The 18485-nt window shown below is 38.4% G+C and overlaps 1 protein-coding gene across 1 annotated transcript; it reads left to right on the forward strand.

Moving 5' to 3' along the window:
* Positions 1–3321: 3321 nt before the first annotated feature.
* On the forward strand, positions 3322–18206 carry LOC137994955 (uncharacterized). The gene is made up of 7 exons (XM_068840535.1): positions 3322–3506; positions 5863–6144; positions 10852–10963; positions 13366–13473; positions 15467–15645; positions 16895–17225; positions 18018–18206. The coding sequence occupies exons 1-7, from the start codon at positions 3420–3422 to the stop codon at positions 18059–18061; spliced, it is 1143 nt and encodes a 380-aa protein (XP_068696636.1). The 5' UTR covers positions 3322–3419; the 3' UTR covers positions 18062–18206.
* Positions 18207–18485: the final 279 nt, after the last annotated feature.

An 18485-nucleotide genomic window follows, 5' to 3' on the forward strand; every position in this document is an offset into this window, starting at 1 on the left:
AATTCGGCGGGTCTAATATGCAGATCGCAGGTCGAAGGTCACAGGTTGCAGTCATTGTTTCACCAATACAGAAAGTATCCTAAACATTCTTAAAAGCTAACCTTAGGTTAGCTTTTAAGAATGTTTAGGGTACTTTCTGTATTGGTGAAACAATGGTCTGCAATCTGTGACCTGCGACCTGCAACCTGCAGATTAGACTCGCCATCCGAAATTCTGGTAAAAACGTGGACGAAACTTACGGAATAACTTTGGTTGGCCTCTGTGGGGGATTAATTGAGCACTCTTCGTCTGAATGTCATGGATTTCTGTATTCATGTTTTCAAACGAGTTATGGAGGCAGTAAACAATGAAGACGTCGGGGAATTCGGTGCTGGAAGCCTTCCTGGTATACAGGCTCACGCTCAAACGTTGAGGTAAAATAATTGCTGTTAGGTTCAATTTCATGATATCAGGATATCATGATAGCAGCTAGGAAATTGATAAGTCTGTGATTAATATTGAATGTGCGTCCCTGTGACATGCTGGGAAATCAATTAGCCCGGAATGAAATTTTACACAGCTACATTTGGGCATTCTAAATTTCCCAGTTTCTCAGTTATCGAGTTCCATGAGTATAAAACTTAAAAATGGTTTGCTTTAAAATCAGAAAAGAACCAATTCACCGTTGCTGTTGAGAAAAATGTATGCCAGGCAAAACAAGTTGTATCTCGGTAGCCTGAACGTTAACTGAAAAAATAATTTGCCTGTGTTTAAATTAACAAATACACCAATACATCACTAACGTTTCATGTTTAACCGGAGAATTATGTTCGAAGGTGTAATAGTTGTTGAGTTTTATTCCTCAGTTATCGAGTTCCATAAGTATAAAACTTGAAAATAGATTGCTTTAAAATCAGAAAAGAACCAATTCACCGTTGCTGTTGAGAAAAGTGTATGCCAGGCAAAACAAGTTGCATCTCGGCAGCCTGACAGTTAAGAAATAATTTGCCTTTGTTTAAATTAACAAATACACCAATACATCGATCACTAACGTTTCATGTTTAACCGGAGAATTAGGGAAGCAGATGTTCGAAGGTGTAATAGCTGTTGAGTTTTATTCTTCAGTTATCGAGTTCCATAAGTATAAAACTTGAAACTAGATTGCTTTAAAATCAGAAAAGAACCAATTCACCGTTGCTGTTGAGAAAAGTGTATGCCAGGCAAAACAAGTTGCATCTCGGCAGCCTGACAGTTAAGAAATAATTTGCCTTTGTTTAAATTAACAAATACACCAATACATCGATCACTAACGTTTCATGTTTAACCGAAGAATTAGGGAAGCAGATGTTCGAAGGTGTAATAGCTGTTGAGTTTTATTCCTCATTTATCGAGTTCCATAAGTATAAAACTTAAAAATGGTTTGCTTTAAATCAGAAAAGAACCAATTCACCGCACCCTGCGAGCAGAGCCTCCATTTGTCTTTTTCTTTACTGAGAAGGAGAAAAGTAGGCTCTGCCCGAATCGCGTCAACTCTTTGAAGCCGCCGCAGCCCAAACTTCTGGGCTGGTCAATCTTGTTTTCTCTCGTCAAACCGGTTTTTCCAGTGCGAGCGTCCGTTTAGTGACAAAACCGATGGTTATACTTGAGCCCGCTGTACCATGAAAAACCAAGATGGCTGGGAGATCTGGCATATTAGGCTTGGGTTCGAGACTGTATCCTGGCAACATGCAGCGCATATTCAATAAAGATCTTACTCGATTCATGCAGAGCCTTTCTCGAGAACGCCAAATCGAGCAAGCAAAAGAAAGACTCTGCTAGCAGGGTGAATTCACCGTTGCTGTTAAGAAAAGTGTATGCCGGGCGAAACAAGTTGCCTCTCGGTAGCCTGAAACTTAAGATATAATTTGCCTGTGTTTAAATTAATTTGAAATAAAGAGAATAAAGAAATAATTTTCCATTTTTTAATTGCATGATGCTGGCCGTTGTAAACCGTGTTTTTGAGAATATTTCAGATTGATTTACTGTTCCTCTGGATTATTTTGACACATCACTCAAAATTAATTTAAAGTAATTTGAGTTATTTGTCGTCATTAAAACTTTATGACGAAGTCGGCCCAACAAATGTGTCGAGATTAACACCTCTCTCTCCCTTTGTCTCTCGCTCTGCCTTCTAAGTGTGAGTCTTGTTACAACTCCCAATGAGATTTTGGTAATCGTTTTTTACCTAAACAGCGGGGACCCACATTCCTGAGCCAAGTTAAGCTCCTCATGCCTCATTGACTTCCATTTGCCAGAGTAAGACAAAAAAAAATACTTTGCTTAAGACTCTTTTTCTTTGAACCCCCTGACAATGATACGAGGGAAAACACAACTTATTATTTACTGGAGAGATATGGTCCAGTTTCCCTAAAACAAATTCGGTTTTATAGCTTTCAGGACGGCTACGCGAAGTTTGAACCGGTCGCGGGGTGGTTTTCCTAAAGTTTTTTCGGCCAAAACAATTACACTTCAGGCTTCCGAAAGGATAAAGAAAAGCATTTTAGTACATTAGATGGAATTTCCAGCCTTTAAATCGCTCAAATCAGAGAAAATATGCCGCGGCTTATTCTGGCCGCGGCTTACATAGGACGCGAACGCTCCATATAAATGGTACAAAATCTACGTTCACGGCTTTCTCAAGCCGCGGCTTATCCTGGCCTGGGTGTTTATATACTCGTATAAATAGTTCCTTTCGCGTATTATGTACGCCGCGGCCAGAGAAAACCGCGGCTTATTTTCTCTCGTATAAACGACCCTAATATGTTGTTTATCTGTAATTTAGAACCCAAATTGATAACCGAGCAGCTTTTAATTTATAGCCACGCATCCGTTCGATGTTGTTTAACACTTTGTTAAATTTATCTTCTCGTTTAACAGGGAGAAACCTTAATCCTGAGAATTTAAAAACTCAAGACGAGAAGAAGACTGATACGAAAACGAAAAAGACTCAGAAATTGTCATGGGTGTAAAATATTAATCTCTGAGTCAACAGTTATATGGCAACTATGACAATTGTAGAGATAAGCTTGTTAATATTTTATCATCATTGTCAACATTCAGATCATTGAAAAAAAAAAGGGAACTTTCAGTTGCACTGGCACCCTATCAGTTTTCTTGTTTTTTGGCTAAAAATCAGTTACAGGAAAAGTAACTTACCTCCAAATGACTGAGACGAAAACGAAAAAGACTCAGAAAATTGTCATGGTTGTAAAATATTAATCTTTGAGTCAACAGTTATATGGCTAACTATGATAATTGTAGAGATAAACTTGTTAATATTTTATCACCATTGTCAACATTCAGATCATTGGAAAAAAGGAACTTTCAGTTACACTGGCACCCCATCAGTGTTCTTGTTCCTTGGCTAAAAATCAGTTAGAGGAAAAGTAACTTACCTCCAAATGCAAAGGATGCATTTGACGACAATAATCCTTTTCGTTAGCGTCGCGGTTTCCTCGTTTGTTGAGTTCACTCAGGTGAAAGCGCAGGTAAGTAATGCTTTTCTTCCAAGTTCGGGAATCGAAAGATCTGCAGCTCACATAAGGGATTTGCTGCGAATTCCTAAAATAAATTCTGTTCGCTATAGATCGAGGCATCTTACGCCATTGGGAAGTGAACAAAAAACGGTTTCCATTGTCGAACTAGAACGAGAGAACGTAGTATCCAGAAAATACTCGTATCAAGGGCGGTAACCAATGTGCACTCCATTTAGATATACACATTGAGCACACAAAAGACCAGCCAAAAGATTGGCGTTTATTCAAGATTTTTATTCAAGATTCTTAAACATTGTTATTTTATTTCTACACTTTTTATACGTGCGTCGAATGTGAAACTCGAGAACTAGGCGTATGCGATGAAGGTTGACAATACAACTGGCTGGAAGCTACCAAAAACATGTATGTCATCGAGTTTTGATACAAAAAGTCAGTAGTCGTCTTTTGAGGGCTGATAAACATCTATATGAGTACTTATTCGCATACAAGGACAGTTCAGATTGCAAGCTAGATCTCAGCGGACAAGTCACTTTTTTAACCTACGTGATAGCATTGTCGGCCGTAAGTTTTATTTACGTATCAAGAAAAAGCTTAATTAGAAATTCAACGTTTCTTTATCGCAAGACGAAAAACCCTATCAGTTGTTCTAATAACTAACTAAACTAAAATCTCAAAAGCAAATTAATTTCTCGTTTCGAAAAGAAACTGTGGTGCTGCGTCGGTGGGAGAGTGAAACAGGAAAATTTGGTTTTATCAAACGTGTTGATAAAGGTCGAATTACCACTGTAAACGATTTGGAAAGCTGACGTTTCGAACGTTAGCCCTTCGTCAAAGATTTTGGCTCTGACGAAGAGCTAACGCTCGAAACGTCAGCTTTCCAAATTGTTCACGGTGGTAATTCAACCTTTATCAACACGTTTGATAAAACCAAATTTTCCTGTAAAATCTCAAAAAAAAAGAATGATAATTCATTATTTTTCGATATTGATGACGAGAAGAGACGCCTTTATTAAAGTGACGTAATAGGTTTCAGTGGCAACAAAAGAACAACCTAAAAACGCCCTATATTTTGTATTTAAGCGCCTATATCTCAAAAACAAACCCGGTGACCCCCATTTTTTTTATTACTGGTGAGTGATTAGCACACTGATATAAAACTCTCAGTTTAAACAAATTCTCTGGAGCAGATTCATAGCAACCTTCACAATTGGAAAATTTTAAGGTGGTTCTGAATCCGCTCCAGAGAAATCTTTTAAGCTGTGCAGAGAGTTTCATCTTAGCCTGCTAATCACTTGTCAGTAATAAAAAGTGGGGGTCGTCGAGTTCGTTTTTAAGTAATTAGCGCTTAAGCAAGGAATATAGGGTGTTTTTAGATTGTTCTTTTGTTGCCATGGTATTGTATTACGTCATAAAATATGTGCATCTTGTTAAGCAATTATTGGGTTTTTATATGGTACCTTAACATTGCCGTTAAGTAAAAAAGCGTTGTTGAGTTATTACTTCTAATGAGACATCCCCTCCAAATTGTTCAACTGGTTGAGCCACCTTAATTGGTAATTAAGATCGTAACTTTTTCTGTCATGTTTTACGCAACAACGTTAGCAGCTTGGTTGATTTGTTTTCTTCAATACATAAGTGAGTATAGTGTCTTTTCCTGCCTTTTCGATCGCCCGCATAAAGGGCTTTATATGAATAATTTTCTTAGAGAAAATATCACAAATTAATTCTATAAAAGGTTTAGTTTCGGTCGACTTAACAATGTTTTGAGTCAAGTGAGCTATTGCGTAGCAAGCCCAGCAATCCAAGACTTTCCTTAATATATTTAAGCGGGAAAAAAGGTTAAGAAACTTAATACTGAAACCTGTATAGTAGTAATAAAAAAGATTTGAATTCTAATGAATAGTTATAACAATGATTTTTATTGTGGTAAGTTGGACTAGTAGATCATTCATTTTTGGATAACCAATTTACCTCGACTCATATATAGCCCGAGCACGTAGAATGAAGGGGAACTAATTTAAATCCTAAATGGAATGAAGTTGTGCTTTTCCTGTTTAAACAAAACCAACAGCCCAACTAGTTGTCACACTGTGTATTTACTTTCTCAGTCTAATCAGCGTTGTATATCAACATCAAGAATATGCAAAATAATATTACAGGTCACCAATCTTTGGCGAATATGCATTAATTAGTTTCGATGAACTCAATTAAGGCATTTGTCACAGGTTATTAACAATGGTAAGATACCAATCCTCTGATCATGATTATTTCCCTTTTAAATAAGATCATACAAGAATTTGCCATGTTAAACTTTCCAATATTAAACATTTATGCTTTGGTTAAACAGATCATCAAAGAAAGTGAACTTCACAGCCTTCATTATGGGAACTTCAAGGCCTTTCTGACCCATTTATTGAATGTCAACCTTTCTTTGGCAACAATCAGCGTGTCGGGGTATATCCAATGCGGGTTTGCTTGTCTGGAGAATGTTGCCTGTATCTCCTTCAACTTTGCCATTGTGCCAGACCTTTACTCCAAACAGCATGCTTGTCATCTACTTCCGACGGATAAATACAAGAATCCCGACTATTTTGTTACGAGTCAGCAATTTCATCACTATGCTATATCGGTAGGTTCAAATTTGGATTGCTTGAATCTTGCCGATTGCCAAAATAGAGGGGGAGTATTACGTAGATATAATGCATCTTGGTTAGAAGTTTATGTGTTTCTCAGTGCGTGAGCGGAATTAAACAAATCCTGCAATCTGATTGGTTTCGGGAGCGGGCGGAATTTTCTCATCCGGCCCACTCACTGCGGGCGGAATCCCAGCTTTAGTTGCGTGAGCTTCGGGGGTGGGGGAGGGGGGGGGGGGAAGGGGGGTCCCGTGTCTCTTGTCTCTTGTCTGAATTTCAAAAGATCTCGTGTCGGTGCTTTGTCAATGTTTCACGTTACTTTGGCCGTTGCTGTTAGAAATTTAAAGGAAGGATGTCGTTTGTAGCGATTTCACTTTAAGTGCTGACGATACTTTTTAGGCAATGTCGCATGTCGGAATTTAACCAGGCAGAGCCTCTTTTGTGGGCACTGCGATGTGCAAATGTGTCACTCGTCCACTAAGGTGTAGATATCTTCGTAATTAGTCGGCTCCAAACGAGAACACTCGACATCCATAGTTTCCGAGTGTCCCTCTCTCACTCTGCTAACAGCTTTTTCACGGGACGATTACAAACGATTGTAAGCGGCTTCAATTGGACTTCGAATGTTTCAAATAAGTGCTATGGCCAACTTGAAGACTAAATTTTATGAGACTTTGAATCGCCAAGGCGCTAAAACGGCTAAACATAACGAGGAGATGACTCATTTGCTGCTCCAAGGGGGTAAGCTTATATAAATACCATCTTGCTGGAAAGTGACCTTGAAATGAGCAAATCTCATACTTAATGTGGTAATGGATGGTCCATTATTTATAAGGATTACCGGATCGGGACTTTGAAAAATAACTAGTCCGTTGCGACCGCCTTTGTGTTTTTTTCTTGAACGAAGTGACCGGGTTTATGAAAAAATATATATACATATATATGGACTATGTATAATTAAGCTAATACTGCGGCAGAAGAGAGATTGGAACCTGCATTCGCACTGAAATTCAGCCAGAAAATTGCGATACCTAAGTATCAAATAAATATTGCTGCAATTTTTTTTTGGATAATCATTATGCAAGGTCAGAAAGGAACACTCGCTCACGCCGTGCAACTGAATACGCGGGAATTCTGACAGGTCACGGAGAAACGTTCTTGAAATGACACAAATATTCTTTGTCAGCTTCTATTTAGTTGTTATTTCAAAGGATGAACAAAAAATTTAAATACTTTTAAAGTGAACTCCCCGCAAATGGGTAAATTCAGGAAATCTTCGGACTCCGCCAGACTAGATGTGTTGATTAGGGCCTCGTCATCTGTTACACTGAAAAATCTCATATGCCGAAGCCGGGAAAGAAATGATGACGCATTGCAATTCGTCCTGGTGAATTCAACGAATTTGATAGACTTTGTTGCACTTCTTCGGCACCAGTGGGACTTCATTTAAGAGACATTGCAATACGAATTGAAGAATGATTTTCTGTCACACACTGCGGTGCCGCGGTTTCTGCAAGCTTAGTTGTTTATTTCACGGGAAAAAAAAAAACACTCCTTGCCTCGGAAATAAACTCTCATTAGAACGTGAACATCAAGACTGATGTGACAAGATCGCACACTCATGATTCAGTCGTGTAAAATTCGTAGTTCGCCGCTATTATCACTGATCGGGCTGAAATTTGGCGTGTTTACTGGGGAGAAATAGCCCCAGTTTCCCTGAAAATCTCGCCTTTCTAGCTTTCATGACGCCTACATGACTGACTTTGCGAGACAGGCAATTGGAGCCCGGTGTCTGACATTAGAGAGCTTCAGATTCTAGTAGGAGAACGACTACGAGTACGAGATTTTCTCATAAGGCAACAGTGAGCGCGCGCAAACCGTCGTCATTTAGGCAGGAAATACTCATGATGTCGTCGTCATTTTAGTACGAGATTTTGAAAAACTGTCGTCGAATTAAAACAAGTCAACAACACGGTAGCAGTTTTAGCTTTTCTTGATGAGAAAATAGGCTCAGTTACCAGCAATAAGAATAACTGAGCAACCTATACTGCTAACAAAGAGTAAGATTAAGCGTACGGGTTATAAATTTCCTTAGTATTTTCGCTATAAACGGGCAGTCAAAACTCGTACTCGTTCTCGTCCTCGTCGTAGTATCTAAAGGTCCCTATTTGCAGACTGCTGACTGCAGACTGCAGACTGCAGACTGGCTACAAATAGCGCCGATAAACAGTATTTAAGCTTAAGAACCCATTTCAAATAGCGCTGATAAACAGTATTTAAGTCTAAGAACCCATTTTAAAACGGTTAGCTTTCAATAATTGAAGGTTAGGGTTAGGGTTAGGGTTTAGGGTTAGGGTTAGCTTTCAATTATTGAAAGCTAACCGTTTTAAAATGGGTTGTTAGACTTAAATAATGTTTATCAGCGCTATTTGAAATGGGTTCTTAGGGTTAAAGACTGTTTATCAGCGCTATTTGAAATGGGTTCTTAGACTTAAATACTGTTTATCAGCGCTATTTGTAGCCAGTCTGCAGTCTGCAGTCTGCAAATGCCAGACACCGATTTGACCTGATGCGAAGGCGAAATTTTCAACTGATGGCGGAGAAGTTTTACTACAGTGTTTCAGCCAAAAAATTACACTACAGGCTTCGGAAAGGATAAAGAAAAGGATTATGGTTCATTGGATGGCATTTGAAAATCGCTTAAAAGGTAAGCTTGTTTTCTTAGCTTTAAAATGATATATTTTTTCCTCGTAACTTTAAATATTTTTTGAGAAAAGAAAAAAATTTTTTGGCGATGGCTGGGAAAGTAGGAAAAAGAGCTAAATCTGTTAATTCAAACAACTGAGCTGTCCGTGTAGTCTTTTGGATGCATTGCGCCTTGTGTTAAAAATTTTCATAGATCGAACAATTAAGGTAAAATTTTGACCTTACATCATTCAGAATCTTCCTGAATCTTGATCCGAATCTCAGAACAGGAAACACTTCTTAATTAAAAGTTTAAATTTTCTCACGCATAATCTCGAGCAGTTCATCTTCTATCTTGACCATTGTATTGATCCTAACCGTGAGTTAAAAATTAACAAGTTACCAGCTCTAGTTGTGTATAAACATTACATGATTTTCACATGTTTAATACCGTTACTTGAAATTGACCGGGCCTTGGAAAATCGACCAAATATGTACTGAACGGGCTAGGAAAAAAACATCGTGCTCTTTCATTGGGCTTTGGAAAGATAAAGGCCAAGGATATGAGTTTTTGTCCGACGCGGTCCCCCTTATAAGTAATGAACCATCCCTAAAAAAAGTGTTTAACTTCCTTAACCTGAAACGCGTTCTTCTTCACGAAAACCAGTTCTGAATCTCAAAAATTCTTTCCCTCAATCATGCATGAAAACAAAAGCTGTTACTACCTTCTTTGACCTGTCAAATTCATCCGTTTCTTCATATCTTGATGTTTTTCAAGGGTTCCCCAGTTAACGCTAAGGAAGCGTTCTTGTTCATTTATACATACATGCTTGTAGCCCTGTACTCTCCTCTTTTATGCCACTGGGTCTTAATTAAGCATGTTTAGCCTCACTGAGACCCGAATCACAAGACCTGACCCTCTTCAAAAGTTGTCTAAATAACAACAACACGACTATATCGAAACTAGGTAACAGCCGCTCAATTTGACGATGAATCGTAATACTTAACTCAGTAAACGGTGATACCCTCCAAAGAGTCTCTATCCTCCTAGGCACATACCGTCACATATGTGTTCTTGGCAATAACAGAAAGTTAATGAACTTAACAAATTAAACGTCTAACATTTTCTCAAATGTGCCTTTTTTGTAAAGCGTGCAACAAAAGCTGGTCAATAAAGCTTTAGCTTTGCTAAAGGGAACTTGCATGTTTCAAGCCATCTTCTGACAAACTGCAAGTTCACTACAAGTTTCCCACTGGTAAATACATTTCCATCCACGAGTTAGTCAATCGCTTCCTTTGATTCCTTTCAGCTTTCCTTTAAAACTAATTATGTTTTGCTAGCAGTTGTTTCGGTTTGGAGCTTTTAATCACTTTTAGTAAGAAACCTTTGACTCCTAATGGTTTTCAACCATCGGGTGGGTTGAATGTGACTGGACATACGACATACTAATATTCTGTGAATGAAGCTGTTTTAGTATAATTTATATTTTGTTTGTGAAGTGAGCAGGGATGGCTCAGTGTTGAGTGCGCACTTGCCTCCCACCAATGAGGCCTGGGTTCGATTCCCTAACTTGGCCTCACGTGTGGATTGAAGTTAAAGAACTTAAGTCAAGTCCAGTCAAAGAACATTTGCATCTCACTAATTTATGGTGTGTTGCAAACTGATCTAAAGGTGTGTAATTCTTACACACCTTTTGTGTTTCCTTACACATGATGGTGTGTTTTCTTGAACTGTGAAATAAAACAGTGAAAAGGTGTGTCACCACTACACACCTTGGTGTGTTAGGGAACTCACAAGGTGTGTTATGAAAACACACTTTATTTGAGAGTGCATTGGTTCTCTACTCTGCGACAATTTGTGTCCAGTTTTCCACCCTTCACAAAAACCAACCAACATGTATGAGTTGAGCTGATTTTATTGCTTTACAGTGTTCGTAAATCTTGCCCCAGCGCTAATTAAAGTTGACCTTTAAATGAAAGTGATGACGACGATGATTATTATTATTTACTTTCCCCAGAGCCCATGTGAGAGTAATCCATGCCAATACGGAAAATGCCGTCCGCTTTACCATACAAATGACTACGGATGCGACTGTCTTGACAGAAGCTTTGCGAAAAGCTGTCATCCTGGTAGCTCTTTAAAATACCATTTTTTTACATTGCATTTTTATATTGGTACACCATAGAAAATTATTGCATGTGCTTCTGTCAAGTTTTGTTTTCTTTAAATATCTGCGCCCTCGAAAGAGTTTTACGTTCTCCCTTTTTGCTATTAAATAAAGTGGAAAATGGCGATCGTGTGTGATGAAGAGTAGATAGAAAAGGTTTAAGATTTGCTTTTCACTCTGCTGCTCACTCCTTTTCTTCAGTTTCAGATTCCGATTATTTTGTGACGTTACAACGAAAGCGTTTAGGGCCCGGTTGTTCAAAAGCCGATTAACGCTAATCCCAGATTAAAAATTAAGCAAGAAGTTTATTCCTCTACTCCCAAATGCTGTTCGACGCTGATATTCGGATAAAATATACATTTTTATTTAGTAGATGTCGATCTTGAAAAATAAAAAATAATTAGCAAAAGAAACTTTAACTGAACCGAAAAGTTGAAAACAAAAGTCTACGCTAATCTTGGATTAAGTTAATCGGGTTTCGAACAACCGGGCACTGATCACTTACTGTAAATACGGTACACTAATACCTTGAAATACTATAACTTAATTAAAGCCTAATTGAAATAGGTATCCTCTCACCTAGCTGCACAAATACCGCACTTCAAATATAGATTCATTTGGTTCATCGAGTGCGTCAAGGCAACACATGAACCAAACAAATTGGAATGTTTTCGCAGCTCAGTTGGTAAAGCATTGCACTGTTCGAGTCCCTTTGAGGCCACCTTCATTTTTAAAGTGTCTATTAGAGCCAATTGCTAAAAAAATGCCCTCTCGATGTCGTCTATAACCCACACTAGCTTCAAATATACATTCATTTCATTTAAGGACTAATTTCATTCTAGCAACAAGAAAATCATTTCATCAGTTTCCCACAACAGAAATGTCGCTGATGTTTGAAGAAGCATTGAGAGCACTTTTTTTCGTTATTATACAGTAATATCGTGTTAATAAAGTTATTCGACCAATTTCTAAAAATGTTCTTTAGACATTTATAACATAACTTGGATAAAACACGCGTTTTGATTGGCCAATTGGTCATTTATCATTTGCCCATGGGTGCACGCTTGCTGATGACGACGTACAGCTGACGTGCGATCTAACTTTCCGAGATTGTGGAAAGAAGAAAATGCCATCACCTAACCTCTTAGAATAGGGGTGAACCTCTACAGAGCTCAAAATAGAATGATATAGCCCTAAATATTAACCAGCAGTGGCAAATGAGGATTGAAGGTCTTAGGGCCGATTTACACGATACGATTTTGTCGCATGCAACAAGCTCACGACAGGCCGATATGACTTACGATTGTAGCAGCGTTTTAAAACATGTTTTATAATGCTACGACATTTTTTCTGACGTACACAACAGTCGTAAATCATGTCGTGGGCCTGTTGTAAGCCGTTGTCGCATGCGACAAAATCGTACCGTGTAAATCGGCCCTTAAAGCGACGAAAGAGCGTTTCGTGTTTGTACTGCTTTGATTTCCAAAACACAATCTGAATTGTGCTCAAATATTGAAGCCGTATCGCGGAATTGAAATGGATTTTATGAGACCATGGAAGATACTACAGAAACTTTAAGGTAAATGGTGTTTTAGAATGCCGATTTTCTTTTTGAGATTTATTTCATTGGCCATTTGAGCTGAAATAGTGTAAAGTCGCTTTTTTGGCTTGGAAGAGTCGCGCTGTTTAATTTGCGATAGGTTGATCGCTTTCAACAGAGGCGAAGCATGTGCAAAGAGAGCGTGTTTGTGTCGACGCTCGCAAGAAAATCGAAATGTTTTCTCTCCTAAGAGCAAATTGTCGTTGATTCCAATAAGATTTTTGATTGGGAAAACTGTTTGTTGATCATTTTGTCTTGTTAATTGATAGTTGTCTTTAGAAAGCAAAGTTGTGTTGACATCGACTATTGACCAAACTTGATTAATGCAAAAACACGTGAAACATGCAGGAGTGGTGTTAACAATTATGTTATAAAACAAATGGTAAACGTTTCAGCGTGCACTATTGAGTTATGGTGCACTTGGGAGTTTGCTAAGCAACCTCCCACGTAAACCATAACTCAATAGTGCACGCTGAGCCGCTTACCATTTGTTAATTATTATTATTATTATTATTATTATTATTATTATTATTTATTGACATTTTGCTTCACACGCCATACTTAAATTTAAATCAAAGAAATTTACTTCCCTACCCACTTCATTTCATATTAGACATTAAGACAAGGCTAGCTGTTTCTCCTGAATATATCGCCAACATATTCCTTTTCCCATATGCATAGATACTCTTAGGGCTATATTATCCTAAAAAAATGAGTCTATTGTTCTTTTATTTATATATTTTTTTGTTTTTGTTATTTCTTAGTTTACCAAAATTGTTCCGTCGCTCCCAGAAAAACGGGCAATTACAAGATTTTGGACAAGCAATTGCAACCGTTCTCTGTTTTCTGCGACCAAATAAATGATGGAGGAGGTTAGTCCGAAATAATGAGGCTGAAGGTTTACTTTTATGCACAATTAGTGATTCTTAATCAATAAAGAAAAGAAGTATTGGCCACTTTAATTTGAGGTTGCTCGTGAGACAGGGTCGAGAGCCTTGTTGAATTGCATTGTGGGACTGTTTTGGGGACGCACTTTCATCACTGCGTGCGCGGTTCAAGAACTCAAGTTGCAAGATACCGATATACCAGGAGCTGAGCTTCCTAAACTATCAAAACATTATGCAATAGCAGTTTTAAAAGGATGGTTCGCTTGCCAAGGTGCAAACTGTCCGGCAAACGAAAAGATTTGATCAAAAGGTTAGTGAGATGTGGTACATTAAACGTTCACGTAAGTTAAAGATCTAACCCGAGGTTCACTGTTATCGTAAAAGAATATACGAAAGTCTTTTTGCTTTGCAGAGTAAACGAATGCATAAACAGTGGCTCGTCCCCAAAACACTCCCACAATGCAATTCAATAAGACTCTGGACCCTGTCTCCCACGCAACTTCAGTGGCCAATCTGTTTCTTTAACCTGCGTAGCACGCGTTTCCGTGGGGAACATGGACGATTTGCGATGTTTTGGCCGCATATACATACATACTTAATTGACCTCTCCCCATAGGGGCTTTTCAGGATTAATAAAACAGAATCAACGAAACAACAACTACCCTTCAGAACCGCAACTGTCCGGAGGGAAGCCAGTTAGATATTCACAGGTGCAGCCGAGAAATTGAAGCAGGGACTACCAGGATGAGAAATCAACGAGTGGTGAGAGCAAGTCTTGAAACCGGGATCTCAGGATCGCAAGACAAGCGCCTAACCACTGAGCCACACTGCCTCGTGAATGAAATGGGGTGATCCAAAATACTGAGATTACTGTATGTTCTCCAACGGAAAGGCTTGTTTCTCAGGCTACTGTTTGTTTGGCTCCTAGCTCCGTCACTTCATTTTAATTTCATGCAAAAGTAGAGTTCATAAAATAAACTGTATCACTTACCGAGATCTGCCCCTAGTCATCCGGCAATTTTTATTTGCAGTTTAGGGTTTTGAGAGGACAGGAAAAACAATTGTAATATGCATGAATGAGAAGAGGAAAGGTTTCTGATTAAAGTTTTAAAGTGCCCATGTGACCAAAAAATCAATTCTTATTTTTCTTTGGAGTTTAAAACTATGTTAACTAAACACTAAGTGACCAAAGTCTTGAACTTTGTTTATTTTAAGTCAAATTTTCCTATTTAATGGTCCGCCATTACCAACTTTAAGATCTTGAGAGAGTTGAGCGAGGAGAAAATAACGTCAAGGCTCATTAGTTTAAGAGTGAACGCGTGTGTACGTGTGTATCTTAAACTCGAGTTTTGCCGATATAATAAGCTGCATTCAAATAATGATGCTAAAATTTTAAGTTAGTGAGTCTTTGAAGTCACCGTTTTCCCTGCATGTCACAATGTAGGATGCCTGAAAGGTTTTACTAGATCGATTCGCACGTTGAACGTAATAATTTTGGTAATCTATACTGTAACAAGTAAACTAACTTATTTTCGATTAACGTATACTCTTTTTGTATATAGCTCTTAGTGTATCTTAGTTTTTATCAGCCTATTCTTATTCTTGTATATAGAGTCTCCTTAACCTTAGTAAGCTTAGTTCTGTAAATTGTGATTTACTTTATATTTTTTGTTTTCCAATTGATTATTATTTATACACGACCCCACAAGCTGACAGCTTTAATTCCCGTCGTGTTTCAATAAAAGTTTTATGTTATGTTATGTTATCAACCATCTAAGTGAGTAATGGTGGACCTTGAAATGCAAAATCTACACTCAAAGTAAAGGGCCTTTGAATAAAAATCAATGCTCAAAATTTTGCCAGTCAGGTGTTAAGCACTTTAAGAGGGCAAGGCTACAATCGCGTTCATTTAGGGAGCTTTCATACGCAAAAATAGTCAGCACTTTTAAAAACATAGTTTTTGAATTGCCATACTTAGGTTGGACAATGGTATTTAAGGCTGTTAAAGGCGTCACCCAGCCTCTCGTTGGCCCCTTATGGGATTCAAGTGAAACAATGGCAGAAAACATCCCAGCTGCACTAGACACAACAGCAAGCTATCATGGGCACTATAAAAATCGCATCGTAAACAACTGGCATGAATTTGATCCACAAGAGGTACGATATATCGATGTTTACTCAGGGACACTTGACAATCATTCAATGAGCCCGCGTTGGATACGAGATAGTAAATAGCCAACGACGCGCGTAGCGTCGAGCCTGGCTATTAAGAATAGCGTATCCAACAAGGGCGAATGGAATAATTGTTTTATAAATTCTCAACCTTCGCTTTTGCCAAATTTTATTTAAGTTCAACAAACGACGGGAAAGTGACGTGAATTCCGGGAGCCAAAACGTTTATGCTGAGCTACATTTGCCGCATTCATTTGCATACAAGGTCAAACGCAGGTATAATGGCTGATAACCGAGATCCAGTGAACCAATGACAAAGCTAGAATTGCATTATCCGAGGTTGAGAATTTAACAATCAGGGAAATTCGAGAAAAATCCGAATGCTTCTCGGCAGGAGTTCAACCTAACCTGTCTACGACGTGCTGTGATCTTCCCATTACGGTTCGGAAGCTCTACACTGAGCTATAGGAGACATGGGATGCACTTGACCCATTAAACTACAATGTAGGTTAAGCGGAAAATTGCCTCACCGTACTGCTGCGGCGATCTAAATTGTCGAAATGGAACACATTCGCGATTGTACCTGAATATATGGTGAATTTTAATCCAGGTTAATGAAATGAAGAGATTAATTTATCTAAGTTTACGCGGGATACTCGGAGATACAGTGGTAGAGCTTCCGAGCTAGTAATTGCAAGGTCGTAGGTTTCCACTCTTGCAGACTTGTAAATCTTTGTTATGGACTCGTGATAATGTATTTTACCTAAGCTAAGTTCGGCCGTTACCTAAATTATGCAGCTCCCTATGAGAGCACACGTAGGTCGCTAGCGAGCAGGCCTTCATCAATCCATCCGTGCATCTTGAAGTAATCATAGCTGTATCATAATCCAAAGACAAAATCTCTGATCACAAACAAAACCACCAGGGTATCTTTATATTCCAACAACGGTTACACTTTTTTCAATCCCGTTTTACGCTGTAGAAGTCCCCTGTAAAAGGAGCAATATCTCTGGAATCAAGTTTCCTGAACGTCTAGTGACATATCACGCTTAATAGTAAATCTCTGCTCCCATCACAGTTATTGTCTTAAAACATTTTATTATTTCGTTAGCTTAATTAACAAAATTTAAAAGGAGGTGCCTTATTTATTGTTTTGTTTTTTTGGCTTTTGCTTAATATTGTGCTATGTTTTTCTCTACTTTCTGAGATTTCATGCCACCCTCAACTCTTTCAGGCACGCCTTGTTTTGTACCAGAATGGAAATGAAGTTCTGTCAATGAAGTTCAACGCCTCTGGCACCAGTAAGCTGGATTGGTTCTCCAAGGATAACCTGCTTTCTTCTCCATGGATTGACCTTAAAAATGCTAGTAGTTTGCAACACTTTGAAATAATGGGTTCATTTAATCGATCCTTTGAGATCAGTCACAAATACGGAGGTTGTCCTATGGATACTGGATGGCTAGTCATTGGCGGCACAGGTTGCGCCTGGGAAAGACACGACCGCAATATCACTCCTAGCATTCAGTTTAACAAAGCGAAAGTGGTCATTAATAGGAACGATTTTGGTAGGATTATTTTATGTTCTCGCTCTCTGAGTTTAATTAATTAGAAAAATTAAGTTGTTAGAGGAAGATGACTTGACTTAGCGGACACCCCATTATTAGATTCACCACTTTTTTTAAGGACTGACGTCAAGCCCCAACACTATATTCAAACAACACAATTGCAGTGTATGGCACCAACGTGACGCTGTTAGATACATTACAATGTTTCATTGGCTCACACTCATTTGCTGGCATCCTGTTAATACCAATAATTTGTTCAGCGTATAAAGTGGCGGCTTAAGAGTCCTTCCGCTGTCCATTACGTTTTAGTCGAAGCTTCGAAATGTAAGCTGTTTTGCATCAAGCTAATGTACCATGTCTTGCGAAGTGTACCTGATTACTTGCCCTATGTTGGAATTTATAATTAAATCAGAAGCTTTTGTTCTTTTCTTGCTTGTACTTATATTTACCTCGTTGGTGACACGAGACACAGCCTTTCGAAGAAATACTGTTCATTCCTTTAAAGTGGTGAAAACAAAAAGACGTGCAACGGCGGACTTGTAGTTATTGAATTGTTGGTTATCTCTGGCCGGCTTATTTCAATTGTATCCATAAATGAATACATTCTTGTAAATTAAAGATTCAGAGAAATTAAATTTCTTCTCTACTAACGCCTCTTTTAAACCCCGAGCCCCACATCGAGTCACTGAATTGGAGCCTACAGTTATCACTTTTCTTTCCTGCGTTACATCGTTCAAGTAATGTTGCAATTCAAAATATACCGAGTTTTGTTGTGTCTTTTTTATCTTGCAGCCAATGTTGGGATCGCTGATGTGCTTGCTGTGTTCATCCGTTGAGGGCAATACGAACGTCTGCAACTTGGGACTGAAAAGCCATGTAACAGGGACTATTAACTTATTATTAAATACTCTTCGCCTTCGATTGAGTAGAAGGATAGTTTATTTTAGACATCGCTTGGTCAATTGTGTCATTTACCCTGCCAACGTTATTATCTGTAACGTTTACTTCACAAACCTTTTTTTGATTCACTGCCTAATTAATAACTGTGCTAATTCTTCCTTCCTGAATTGATCCCTTTTAATAATTTTATCCTACATGGGTAAGGTGCCTAACATATAGAATTCGTTTCGTATTGTCAAGACAATTGCTTTGTTTGTTTGTTTGTTTTTTTCCGAAGATGATTGGTGTTTTTACAGTCGCCGTTTTTCGGTTTTGTTTTGTTAATACATTTGTCATGATGATTTGAAAAAAAAAAAAGGA

This window comes from Montipora foliosa, chromosome 3, assembly GCF_036669935.1.
Source record: "Montipora foliosa isolate CH-2021 chromosome 3, ASM3666993v2, whole genome shotgun sequence".
In the NCBI taxonomy this organism is placed as follows: Eukaryota; Metazoa; Cnidaria; class Anthozoa; order Scleractinia; family Acroporidae; genus Montipora; species Montipora foliosa.